The sequence below is a fragment of the Panthera onca genome, chromosome A2 (genome assembly GCF_046562875.1).
Source record: "Panthera onca isolate mPanOnc1 chromosome A2, mPanOnc1 haplotype 2, whole genome shotgun sequence".
Classification (NCBI taxonomy): Eukaryota; Metazoa; Chordata; class Mammalia; order Carnivora; family Felidae; genus Panthera; species Panthera onca.
Genome location: NC_138340.1, coordinates 10,870,739 through 10,884,538, shown reverse-complemented (window position 1 = coordinate 10,884,538; position 13,800 = coordinate 10,870,739). Strand labels below are relative to the sequence as shown.

Below are 13,800 nucleotides of genomic sequence, written 5' to 3'. Positions count from 1 at the left end.
CAGTAATTGCCTGACATTAGGCTTTTGATTTCTGAGGCATCCATTTCAAAGAACACCATTCATATTAACACATTGGCAGGTGTATGATTCAGTTACTATACAAACATGCAGGCCCCCCCTCCCACAAATCCCCCCATCAGAAAGCCCTGGTAATCTAGGTAACAACTGTGAGTGACCCCGCTTTTCCCGTTCGGTGCCCACATTCCATTACTGGGCTTTTTGTCTGGTCTTTGCTGTTGTTATTTTTGAGTACTGGGGGATAATATTCTACTATTCCTTTTCTTTAACTGTTTACATGAGTGTAGTTGACACACGATGTTACCTTAGTTTCAGGTCTGCAATACAGTGATTCAACTTCTCTGTACTTTAAGCGGGGCTCACACAGGTGTACTGACACCTGTCCCATTATACCCCTAGTACATCATCGATGACTATATTCCACACACTGTGTCTTCCATTCTCATTATTTATCATTCCATACCTCCATTCCCCCTCTCCTGGGCCCATTCGGCCCATCCTCCAACTCCACTCGTGTTTTAAATTCATCCATAAAAAATGAGCCCAGAAAAACATAGTCACTCCCCCCATGGACCCCCCAAGAGCCAGATCCTTCATCGTGCTCTCTTTCCTTCCCTGTTAAAGTCTCTCCCTCTCTGAGACCTCCTTGAATGGCCTTTGGGAATCCCATGTGCCCTCAGCATTTGTGAGTAATGAACCTTGTGTTTTTAGAGTTCCCAGATGGGTGTTGTGGAGGTGTGCCTTGCAATCACAGTAGGTACCCCAAGGGCCAGTGCAGTCACAGCATAGGCTCTCGTCAGGGAAATGTCTGTGGGAATGTTCATAGGCATAGGTGAGTGCCTGGGCTTTTCTACCTTAGACATCGATGTCAATAGCCTGACATTTAGCCTGTTCATTTTAAGGAACACTGTTAGAGTTCACATTCTCAGGAAGAGTAGTTAAGGTAATGATATAAAAAGATTGACAGACTCAAGGTGAACACTGTGGTTTTGTATTCTCCTGAACAATAGAATTATGTAAAGAGCTTAGTGGCCAACTGTAGTTTTCTTCCATATGAGGAATGATTATTCTTTTGGGAAATCTTGGGGAAATCTACTTGGCATGATAGAAGTCATTTGAAATGAAAATATTTTTAAGAAATCCAACTTCTGAAAAATACAATAGAAACGAGAGGGAGGCAAACCATAAGAGACTCTTAATGATAGGGAAGAAAGTGAAGGTTGCTGGAGGGAGGTGAGTGGGGGGATGGGTTAAATGTGTGATGGGCATGAACGAGGTTACTTGTAATGAGTGGTAGGTGTTGCAAGTAAATGATGAATCACTAAGTTCTACTCCTGGAACCAATACTACACTATATGTTAACTAACATGAATTTAAATAAAATCTTGAAAAGAAGAAGAAAAAGAAATCCAACTTTCCCATTGTAAGATACAGAAATGTCTAGGCCTTTGTGACCCAAGGATGGGGAAAACATTGGGAACGTATGAAAATGGACAAAGGATAAACTGTACATCAGACAGAGCAGAAGCTTAATAAAATGATTTACTTAAATGTATAGAGAAGTTGAAATCAAACAAATGGAAATTCCAGGAAAGAAATAGAAAGATCAGATTCTACTTCCACAGTCTGATAAAGGGATAGCAGCTCCTGTCTCTGAGGCTCTGAGCCCTGCAATCATGGGCACATCTTCAGCCCCAGGACAATTGGCCCTTACATCCCTGGAACCCCAACGATTCTTTTCAGAGCCCTCTTTATGTCTTTGTTCCTCAGGCTGTAGATGAAGGGGTTCAGCATGGGCGTGACCACCGTGTACATCACCGAGGCTGTGGCACTTGAGTGGGAGCTCTGGGTAGCAGCAGAGCTGAGGTACACTCCTAGGGCTGTACAGTAAAATAAGGAGACAACTGACAGGTGAGATGCACAGGTGGAAAATGCCTTATACTTGCCCTGAGCTGATGAGATCCCACGTATGGAGGAAACTATCTTAGAGTAAGAGTAAAGGATCCCGGCCAGGGAAGCACCACCCAGCAGCACAGCTGCAAGATACATCACCAAGTTATTAATAGAGGTGTCAGAACAGGCAAGTTGGATCATCTGATTGAGTTCACAGAAAAAGTGGGAGATTTCCAAGGTTGTACAGAAGGACAGCCCCAACACCATTAAGGTTTGTAACAAGGAATTCAGGACACACATGATCCAGGACACCAGAACCAGCAGCCCACAGAGCCGGGGATTCATGATGACCATGTAGTGTAGGGGGTGACAGATGGCCACAAAGCGGTCATAGGCCATCACTGTCAGAAGAAAGATGTCTAATCCTGCAAAGAGCAGGAAAAAATACATCTGTGTGATGCAGTTCTCATAGGTTATGACTTTGCTCTGGGTCTGGATGTTCCAGAGCATCTTTGGGACGGTGGTGGAGGTGACACAGATGTCACCAAAGGACAGGTTGGCCAGGAAGAAGTACATGGGCGTGTGGAGGTGGGAGTCAGAGCTGACGGCCCGGAGGATGAGCAGGTTGCCAAACACAGTGATCAGGTACATGGAGAGGAAAAGCCCAAATATGAGGGGCTGCAGTTCTGGTTCCTCTGAAAATCCCAGAAGAAAAAATTCTGAAATTTGTGTATCATTTCCTGGATTCATGTGCTGGAGGTGACTACCAGGGAACAAAAAAAAAAAAAAAAAAAAATAACATGACTGATTTTCTCAATAATGAACATTGCAAATATCATTGAAATTCTACGATTCTTATTTTGCATTCAAAAGTGAATATTCATCATTTTTGTATGGAACTTGTCCCCGCTCAGCATCTCCATGCCAGCTCTGAATAGGTATTCACTTCCCACACTTAACATTTTCCCCAAGTGCTCATATTTTCTATACTTTTAATGAGGAATTCTGTCACCCGTTTGAGGAATAACCTTGAGCACTGACTAACCTTCACGCAAAGTGTATAAGTGTCTAGAAACAAAAGCCTGGAGGGTTCAGTGATGGAGAAAGGGGATAAGCAAATGAGACCAGATAAAATATCAGGGGTGACAGGTGCTGTGAAGAAAAACAAAGCCTCTGTAAAGGGAAGCGTGGATGGAGGCATGGTTCTTCTTGGTTGTTCGGGCACACAGGCACACATGTAAACAGAGCCCTCGAGGAGACAGGAGACACAAGGTCCTCTGGGGAAGAGCGTGCCCGTCGGAGGGAACTATGAGTGCGACGGCTCTGAGGAAAGACGTGGGTTTTTTAAATTAATTTTTTAAAGCATGAGGGTGGTCGACACACCAGGTCACGTTAGTTTGGGGGGCGCCACACAGTGATTCGACAAGTGTCAACATCACGCCCTGCTCACCAGGCTTGGAGCTGCCATCTGTCACCACACAGCCTGTGACAGCATCACTGACAGTATTCCCTCCGCTGGGCCTTTTACTCCTGTGAGTCTCCCCTTCTTGAACATGAAAGGAATTCCTCAACCGGAAGCCAGTGTCTCCCACTCCCCTTCACCATCCTGCCTTTTGTTGTTTGCATATTGTGTTAAAGACCCAGGCTCAAAAGAAAGCCAGTGTGTCCAGGGGAAGGAGCGAGAGGAAGACTGATGAGAGGTGGTGGCAGGGAATGTGGAGGAATGAGGTGGCCTCCCGGACACTGATGAAACTTCCCGGCACAAGGAACCCCTCCTTCACATGGTGTTCCTTGCACTTTATTAATTTCGTTTCCAAGGAATCTTTGAATAGAAATAGGCACCCTTCTTATATTCGTTGTCAGTAGTAATCTGGCACCTGTATATTAAGGGTCATGTATTGGAGGTATGGGTTCCAGGACCTCTGTCTTGAGAACTGCTCATCACACACACACACACACACACACACACACACACACGCATGCTCTATAGCCTCCTTGGACCATGTCACAACCAGACTATTCTCACCTCCAGTCGCAATAATTAGGCAAACAATGATACAAGGCAAGCTGTGCAATATCAGATTGTCTTTCCTATAAGTTGCAAAAACATCCAAATTCTAGTAGATAAGTCTCCAGTGAGCATGTAGATATGGGTCTCGATTTTAAGGTGATCATTTTGTGTCCAGTATTTACAGAAACAAAAATCAAATTCGAAAACTGAGAGCAAGAAAAGTGGGGAGAAGGATCTAATGAGCTCAGGTGGCCTCTGGTGATGATGACGAGAAAGTGTCCCTGGTTCTGGTGACACCCCAACCCCAGGTACATCTCCTTGATGCCCAGAATAATAAAGCGGCAAAAAGCAATCTTTCCAAAAGAAAAAGTAGGAATGCCTTCATGTTAGCAAGACATCCCACCAGAATAACAAGGGAAGACACCCACAATTCACAAAAGGAAATACACAGGGTACAAGAAAAGTGGGGGGTTTTAGAAAATTATTTGCTAAAGAACAACTTTTCTAAATGATATAAAATGCTAAACTTTTACAATCAGAAACCGGTTTTGAATTGGGGATCTCCACACGTTTGCTATTTGGACTTGGAGAACCAACCAAACTATTCTTTTTCTCCCCCCTGTAAATTCGAGTCAGGTAACATACAGCGTAATATTGGTCTCAGGAGCAGAATTCAGTGATTCATCACTTACCACACCCAGTGCTCATGGCGGCCATTGCCCTCCTTAATCCCACCACCCATCTAGCCCATCCCCACCCACCTCCTCCATCAACCTTGAGTTTGCTCTCTACCCCTATGAATCTCCTGTGGTTTGTTTCCCTCTCTTCTCTTCCCCCACCTTCCCAGCCAAACTGTTGTCAATGCTAATATCCTTCCCCCAAATGGTAGGGCTAGAGGTATCTATCCCGCTCAGGTAGTTGGCAGATTTAGTGAATACGCCATACAGAGCTTAGCACGGCTCCCTATGTTGACAATGAGTGCTTCTCACTGGCGAGGAGATTTGGCTGATTTTTTTTCTTCTCTCAAAGTCCCCATCGCTTCCCCACCTCTGGGGTCCCAAATCCACTGGCTTATTTCAGTTCCTTGTCCTGTCTCCACCTATCATGGGCTGGCGCCTCTCTAGCCGATAGTCACAAGTACCCAAGAGGTCTTTCTAATATTGCAATTACACGACTGTCCACCTTGACCCCTTCCCAGTGACTCCCCCCTGGAGAATGAACCCCCAATTCCATACCTTCCAACACTTGGCTTGCCTCCCCTGACCGACCCACTGCCTTCATTCACACTCACACCGCCTCACCCCTTCGATCTCACACACACCGAGCCTGAGTTGTAGCTTCCCCGGAAGGCCCAGCTCAGGTCTCAGAGCCTCTAGACCCCTGCTTCCCTCTGCTTGGAGTCACCCCCTGGTCCGTTTGGAGTTTTTCACCTCTTCTCTCTCCTGAAAATCCCATCTCCTCTTTCTGAAGCAAGGAGTCCTCTCCCTCATGAGTCTTCGTGGGTGTAGTTCCTTTTAATATTCTCACAGGCTATTAAATAGTCTATTAAATAGTCTATTAAATAGCTTTCAGCTACCAATCTCTCTGAACCTTTCCTGAAATACCTGCTGAGCTCTGAGCCTCACCTGGATGGGGTCTGTGAGAGGAACGTCTCCAGGTGGAAGTCGGAATTCCTTCCTGTTGGTTGATGATGGAGAGTGAAGCTGTATTCCCAGAACAGGAAGGAGTGAAGCATTCAAGCCAGGCTTAAGAATCCAAATGCAAAAACCACGTCTTCTCCAGCTTCGGGTTAAACATGCCTGGATCTGCAGCAGAGGAAATATTTATAGCTCCTTATGTTTGCTGTATCTGTTCTCTGCACCAACTCCTTAGACACGTTTCCCATTATTACTCCAACCCCTGAGCCCGTCTCCCCATGGGAACATATCTGGGCAGCATGGAATTTTTTTCTGTAGATTCTCTGTTCCCAAGATACAGGTTAGAATTCAGGCATATCCGATTTTTATTACTCCTCCTCGAACTTCCTGGCTCCAGAGCTCTAACATTGAAACTTTTCACAGACCTGAGTGAAAGTTTTTTTCCAAATCTATGGCTCAGGAACCTGTGTTGACTATGACCCTTGGTTCTTTAAAACATGGGTTGTGGTGGGAACACAACTCCTGATAGTCTAGAAAATACCTATTCCCTCTCCACCAAGCAAAGATGTGTTCATTTGCTGTAAAACCATGGGTACAATAATCCTTGGATTCATAATTCTTTTGACAAATCAACTAGGAGTTTTGTATTTTTAATGCAGGCTAAAAGTTGACATTTATAAAACATTTGGTAATTCTAGGTGTATTACAAAGCTGTAGTCATCAAGACAGTATGGTACTGGCACAAAAACGGACACACAGATCAATGAAACACAGTAGAGAACCCAGAAATGGACCCACAATGATACGGGCAATCTTCACCAAAGCAGGAAAAAATATCCAATGGAAAAAAGGCGGTCTCTTCAAAAATGATGCTGGAAAATTGGGTAGCAACATGCAAAGTCAGCTGGATCACTTGCTTACACCATACACAAAGATGAATTCAAAATGGACAAAGGACCTAAACGTGAGGCAGGAAACCATCAAAATCCCGGAGGAGAACACAGGTAGCCATTTCTTTGGCCTCGGATTTAGCAACTTCTTATTAGACGTGTTGCAGGAGGCAAGGGAAGCAAAAGCAAACATGAACTATTGGACCTTCACCAAAGTAAAAAGCTTCTGCACAGTGAAGAAAACAACAAGATAATTAAAAGGCTGCCCAAAGAATGGGAGAAGATGTTTGTGAATGACACATCAGATAAATATTCGTGTGTGTGTGTGTGTGTGTGTGTACGCCACATTTTCCTTATCCATTCCTCTATTGACAGACACTTAGGTTGCTTCCATATCTTGTCTGTTGTAAAGAATACTGCAATAAACATAGGGGTGCATATATGTTTTGAAATTGGCGTTTTTCTTTTCTTTGGAAACAGTAATGGACTTATTGGATCATGTTGTCGTTCTATTTCCAAGTTTTGAGGGCCCTCCATACTGCTTTCCACGGTGGCTGCATTCCCACCAGCAGTGTGTGAGGTGCCTTTTTCTCCACTTCATCACCAGCACTTGTTTGCTGTGTTTCTGATTTTAGCCCTTCTGACCTGTGTGAGGTGGTATCTCATCGTGGTTTTGATTTACATTTCCCTGATGATGAGTGATGATGAAATCTCTTCATTTGTCTGTTGGCCATCTGGATGTCTTCTTTAGAGACGTGTCAATTCAGAACCTCTGCCCAATTTTTAAGTGGATGGTTTGGGTTTTTTTTGTTGTTGCTTAGTTGTATGAATTTTTTGTGTATTTTAGATATTAACCTTTTATCAGATATATCATTTGCAAATACCTTCTCCCATTCAATAGATCAGGTTTGTTTTGTTTTGTTTTGTTTTCTTGTCTCCTTTACTGTGTAAAATCTTTTAATTTTGATGGAATCCCAATAGTTTATCTTTACTTTTGTTTCCCTAGCCTTAGGAGACTTGTCTAGAAAAATGTTGCTATAGCTGATGTCAGAGAAATTACTGCCTGTGTTCTTTTCGGGCAGTTTCATGTCTCACATTTAGGTTTTTCATCCATTTTTGTTTTTGTGTATGGTGTAAGAAAGTTGTCCTGTTTCATTGTTTTACATGTATCTGCCCAGTTTTCCCAGCACCATTTATTGAAAAGACTGTCTTTTCCCCATAGTCTCACCTTTTTAAATTTTTTTTTAAATTCACATCCAAGTAATAGATTAAACCCATTTAGTCATATTTTATTTCTGGGGTCTTTATTCTGTCCCACTGACCTATGTGTCTATTTCTGTGCCAAAAGCATACTGTCTTGATTACTACAGCTTTGGAGTATATCTTGAAACCTCGTAGGTCTGTTCTTTTTTCTCAGGATTGCTTTGGCTATGCAGGATCCTCTATAGTTCCATACGAATTTTGGTATTATTTGCTCTAGTTTTGTGAAAACTGCTGTTGGTATTTTGATAGAGATTGCAATGAATCTGTCGATTGCTTTGCTTTGGGTAATATGGACATTTTCACAAGAATAATTCTTCCAATCCATGAGCATGGAATATCTTTCTATTTATTTATGTTACCTTCAATTTCTTTCACCAGTGTATTATAGTTTTTGGAACATAGGTCTTTCACTTTTTGGCTAAGTTGATTCCTAAATATTTTATTCTTTTTGGTGCAATTGTAAATGGTGTTTTTAAATGTTTTTCTTTCAGCTGCTTCGTTGTTAAGGTACAGAAACGTTGCTGATTACTGGGTATTTATTTTGTATCTTGTACTTTACTGAATTAATGTAATACATCTAGTAATTTTATATGTATGTATGTACGTAAAATCAAGTTAATTAACATGCACTGTAGTATTGGTTTCATGAGTAGAACCCAGTGATTCATCACTTCTATAGAACACTCAGTGCTCATTCCAATAAGTGCCCTCCTTAGATAAATGCCCATTTAGCTAACCCTGAATCACCTCCCCTCCAGGAACCACCAGCCTATTCTATGTATTCAAGAGTCTCTTATGGTTTTACTCCTTCTGTTATTATTTTCCCTCACTTCCCTTATGTTCTTCTGTTTTGTTTCTTAAATTCCACAAATGAGTGAAATGATATATTTGTCTTTTTCTGACTGACTTATTTCGCTTAGCATAATACACTCTAGTTCCATCCACATTCTTTCGAATGGCAAGATTTCACTCTTTTTGATTGTATATTGTATGTATATATACCACATCTTCTTTATCCATACTTCTAGGAATGTTTTGGTAGATTCTTTTGGATTTGCCATGTATAGTATCATGTCATCTGCAAATAGTGACAGTTTAACTTCTTTACCAATATGGATATCCCTTATTTCTTTTTCTTGTCTGATTGCTGTGGCTAGGACCTCCAGTACTATGTTGAATAAGTGTGAGTGGACATATTTTCTTCTTCCTGACATTGCGGGAAAAGCTTTCGACTTTTCACCATTGAGTATGATGCTACCTATGGGATTTTCATAGGTGGCCTTTATTATGTGGAGATATGTTGCCTCTAACCCCACTTTACTGAGGTTTTATCATGAATGAATGTTGAATTTTGTCAAATGATTTTTCTTCATCTATTGAGATGATCATATGATTTTTATCCTTCATTTTGTTGATGTGTATAACATTGATTTTCAAAATATTGAAACACCCTTGTATCCCTGAAATAAATCCTACCTGATCATGGTGAATGATCTTTTTAATGTACTGTCGTGTGTGGTTTGCTAGGATTTTCCTGAGGATTTTTGCATCTATCTTCATCAAGGATACTGGTCTATAGTTTTCTTTTTTGGGGGTGTCGTTGTCTGGTTCCAGCATCAGGGTAATGTTGGCTTGATTGATGTATTTGGAAGCTTTCCTTCCTATTCAATATTTTGGAGTAGGTTGAAGAGAATAGATACTAACTCTTTGTTAAATGCCTTGTAGATGGGGCATTTGGGTGGCTCAGTTGGTTGGGTGTCCAACTTCAGCTCAGGTCATAATCTCATGGTTCATGAGTTTGAGCCCCACATTGGGATCGTGTATTGGGCTCTATGTTGACATCTTGGAGCCTGGAGCCTGCTTCCGATTCCGTGTCTCTATCTCCAAAGGCAAGGGGATTAAAAGCAAAAATTAACTATCGGAAGCTCATGAAGATAAAAAGCTTCTGTGCTGCAAAGGGAACAATCAACAAAGCTAAAAGGCAACTGACAGAATGGGAAAAGATACTTGCAAATGACATATCGGACAGAGGGCTAGTATCCAAAATCTATAAAGAACACTCCAAACTCCACACCTGAAAAACAAATAATCCAGTGAGGCCAGATCAGCGATCTTTTACCTGCAAAGTATAGAAATGGTTCCCAGAAATGCCAGTTCTTAAGCCTCCCATGGACACATGAATTTGAGGCTCCATATTGGAATGGCAAGTTTCTGCTGTGATTTACACAAACATAAAAAAGTCTGTTCAACAGACATCGAGGCAGAGAGTGGGGGTGGTGGTGAATGAAACGGATGAGGCAGAGCAATTATCTAAGAAACTTGTGTGGTTCCTGAGTCACCGGGTGGTAAAATAAACTGCCATTGCCTTAATAGTAAGTTAAAGTAATAGAATATGGAAGATCAACAAAAGTGTGAGCATCCACTCTGTGAAACTGACACAGCCACTGAATAAATACATCACTTAATCAAACAAATGAACACAGCGATCACCTGTCCTGCACTAAGTTGAATTGGCTCTCAGGCGAAGACAGGTTAATGAAGTTGGCTTCCATTCTTCTGACCCTGTCATCCATGGTGCACCGGGCCATTGGGCTCACCTGGCTGGGGTGTCTGACAAGGTCTCCTTGTGACAAGTCTGAATGCCTCCCTGGACTGCAGATGGTAGGGACTAAAGCTCTGTTCTCAGCTGAGACAGCAGGACGGAGTAAAGCATGGGCCCCAGCCATAATTAGGGCCTGGAAGAACAAGGGAGACCTTGTCCCTTCCCATCGAAGTTTGCCTAGGCTAACAGGAGACCAGAGAGTATTTACAGCTCCCCGTATCCGCTCATTAGCTCATTTCCCTCTTGGTACCCCAGCCTCTGATCTCATACTCCCAAGTGGAAAACTGCTCTGGACACAAGTATTTTTTCCTAATGAATCTCGGTTCCCAAAAGACTAGGTCAGAGACCAAGTGAATGCAGTTCTTTTTTTCCTCCCCTTTTCCCTGAACTTGTCCCCTTCCTGATGTGTAAATCTTGTGGCACCTTATCTTGGCCGAGACACACTTTCCTCCAAGTCTAAGACCTAGGAACCCTCCGGGATTAGTCCTCATTGCCTTCCAAGCATTGCCTGTCCTAGGGACCCAGATGTAGCACTTCCAGTGCTGTCTGTCTGTCTCTTTGTTTGTTTTTGAGAGAGAGGGAGAGAGAGAGCATGAGTTGGGGAGAGGAAGGGAGGGAGAGAGGGACAAAGAGAAGCTTTTTAAATGTTTATTTATTTATTTTAGAGAGAGAGTCAGAGAAAGAGGGAGAGAGAGAATCCCAAGCAGTCTCCATGCTCACTGCAGAAGCAATCTGGGGGATCAGTTCCAGACCATGGGGTCATGTCCTAAGCCGCAATCAAGACACGGAAGATGAACCCACTGAGCCCACGAGGTAACCCAGTGTCTACTGTTCTTATCAAGAGCGCCACTAGGAATCTACCCAAGGACACAAGAGTGCTGATGCACAGGGGCACGTGCACCCCAACGTTTAGAGCAGCGCTTTCAGCAACAGCCAAATTATGTAAAGAGCCCAAATGTCCATCAACTGATGAAAGGATCAAGAAGTTGTGGTTTATATACACAATGCAATCCTACTTGGCAATGAGGAAGAATGAAATCCTGCCATTTGCAGCAACGTGATGGAACTAGAGAGTGTTATGCTAAGTGAAAGAAGTCAGGCAGAGACAGATACCGTATGTTTTCACTCATAGGTGGATCTTGAGAAACTTAAGAGAAGAGCATGGGGGAGGGGAAGGGGAAACGAGAGTTAGAGGGAGGGAGGCAAACATAAGAGACTCTTGAGGACTGAGAGCAAACCGAGGGTAGGTGGGGGGTGGGGGAGAGGGGAAAGTGGGTGATGGGCAGGGAGGAGGGCACTTGTTGGGATGAGCACTGGGTGTTGTATGGAAACCACTTTGACAATAAATTTCATATATTAAAAAAAAGAAAAAATAATAAAGCAGAGAAATGACTTCTGATAATAAAACTTGGGTGCCACAGAGATTGGCTTCAAGACACTTTTTCTGTCACTTGTTTTATAAGACGTTAAAAGCTGTCATTTGGTCCCTTGTTATAAAATCGTCCTTAAATTTAACAGATGTATTGAGATCTAGTTATGTACTACAATGTGAGCTTAACATCTCACAGGGAGTTTGGATTTAATCTTTATAAAATCTTATCCCTGAGATTATGAACTACATTTTACGATGTATAAATGGTGCTTGGTCGTGTCTTGTCATCTGTCCAAATTTAATATCTGAGTATATGGTGTCCCTTGAGTTTGATTCTGTCAGGATGCTTCCAGTTCTCAAACTTGGGGTTGTGGTTCTCAGCCAGAAATGAATTTTCCCCTGGGACATCTGTCAAAGTCTGAAGGGAACCTGTCAAACACCTACAGTCCACAGGAAAGTGTGGGGGGCCAGGCCCCGGTGCCAGGCTGAGACCGGGTCGAGCAATGTTCCCTGTTGACTCAAGCCAACCCGGTGTTTCCCCCTCCCATTCATGTGGGAGACCGGGCCCCGGTGCCAGGCTGAGACCGGGTCGAGCAACGTTCCCTGTTGACTCAAGCCAACCCGGTGGTTCCCCCTCCCATTCCCCCACTCTCAAGGGCATATGAAAGCCTTGTCAAGGCTGAGAAAGTTAATTCCTGAAGCCTGTGGTCTGCAGGTGTTGGCAGTAATGCTACCTCCCTTTTTCTACCCGAGTCAGATAGAAACAAACATGGGAATTGTGTTTTGCTAGCAATCTAATCAACAAGGTCTTGTTGTGATCCGTCTAGAAAATGCAAAAGAAACACAGAACTAAATGTTTTGGTGGGCACCGATTATGTGAAACCTGTTTATTCTTAGAATGGCCTGACCCATAAGAGTCTGGATATAAAAGACTGTGTACAGCAACAATAAAGCCGTCACTTGGGCCATCAGCCCAGGGGACCCTCCTGTTCCCAAACTTTCTCTTCTCTCTTTTTTCTTGCATTCCCCTACCCTCAGGACTCTGACCTTGGTGTTTGTTGCACCGGTCGTGACAGGAAAGCACCCCCAAAATACTGTTACCCTGCCACCAATGTCTCACCATAAACGGTGAGAAACACACCTAGACCAGCATGTCTCCAACTTCACTGTGCCCGTGAATCCACACAGATCCCACTACCAGTGCAAAATCTTAGAGATTCTGCATTTCTCCAAGCTCCTGGGTGATGCTGAAGTGCAGGTCTGAGTCTGAGGACCACTGTTTGATTAGCAAGAAGACGATCCTGTGTTAGAGATAAGTGTGGGTAGCGTGAAGGCTTCTGCACCAAATACTGTCCTTGTGTGCCTGTAATTATGAAAGGATCATGTATTTGCTCATTCTTCAGGCTGTGTGAAATCTGTGTTTATTGTTTTTATAAGTGACCAAAATAATACCCTGATTATTAATCAGGGTATTAGGGTATTATTAATAATACCCTTTAGAGTAAGATTAAGGCACTATCAGATATGCCCACAACCTAATCTCCAGTCCCTTTCACATGTTATTATTTTTTTTTAGAGCAAAGAAGGATTTATGCAGCAGATTGAATAGGGTTACTCATCAGCCTGGAGACTCTGAAGGACATACCCATTTGTGCAGAGGAACTGGTAACCCTGACCCACATGACTGGCAGGACATGCAGTTCTTGGGTGAAGCGTCCTCTGGTCAAGCAGGTGGAAGAGATTTCACAGCAGAAAGGACGTATTATATACATGTTGCTGATACTGTGCATTCGCCATCCCGTGGGACTTGTGACATATATCAGGAAAAGGAAGCTATTTCGTGTAACAACGGAAAGAATTACATAAGCGGATCGCATTAGAAGTTTTCAAGCAGAAACAGGAAAATAATTCAGTGATAAAATGTAGAAGACACTAAGCAATCCTGCGCCTCGATGAACAAACTCCCTCAGTGGTGAACACCATCTTCCATGCTTTAATAAATAGGTGCATAGCACGAACTGTGATTTTTTAAAAAATGAGAGAAATATTTTGTGTGTCACAAAATGAGTGTTTCAAAGTTTGCCTCCTCATATTTATGGTCAGGCCGATACGAA

General features: G+C 42.9%; 1 protein-coding gene across 1 annotated transcript; it reads right to left on the bottom strand.

Moving 5' to 3' along the window:
* Positions 1–1,728: 1,728 nt before the first annotated feature.
* LOC145712993 (olfactory receptor 7A5-like) lies at positions 1,729–2,750 on the bottom strand. The gene has a single exon (XM_081790820.1). It carries the CDS (start codon positions 2,659–2,661, stop codon positions 1,729–1,731), a length of 933 nt encoding a protein of 310 aa, XP_081646946.1. The 5' UTR covers positions 2,662–2,750.
* Positions 2,751–13,800: the final 11,050 nt, after the last annotated feature.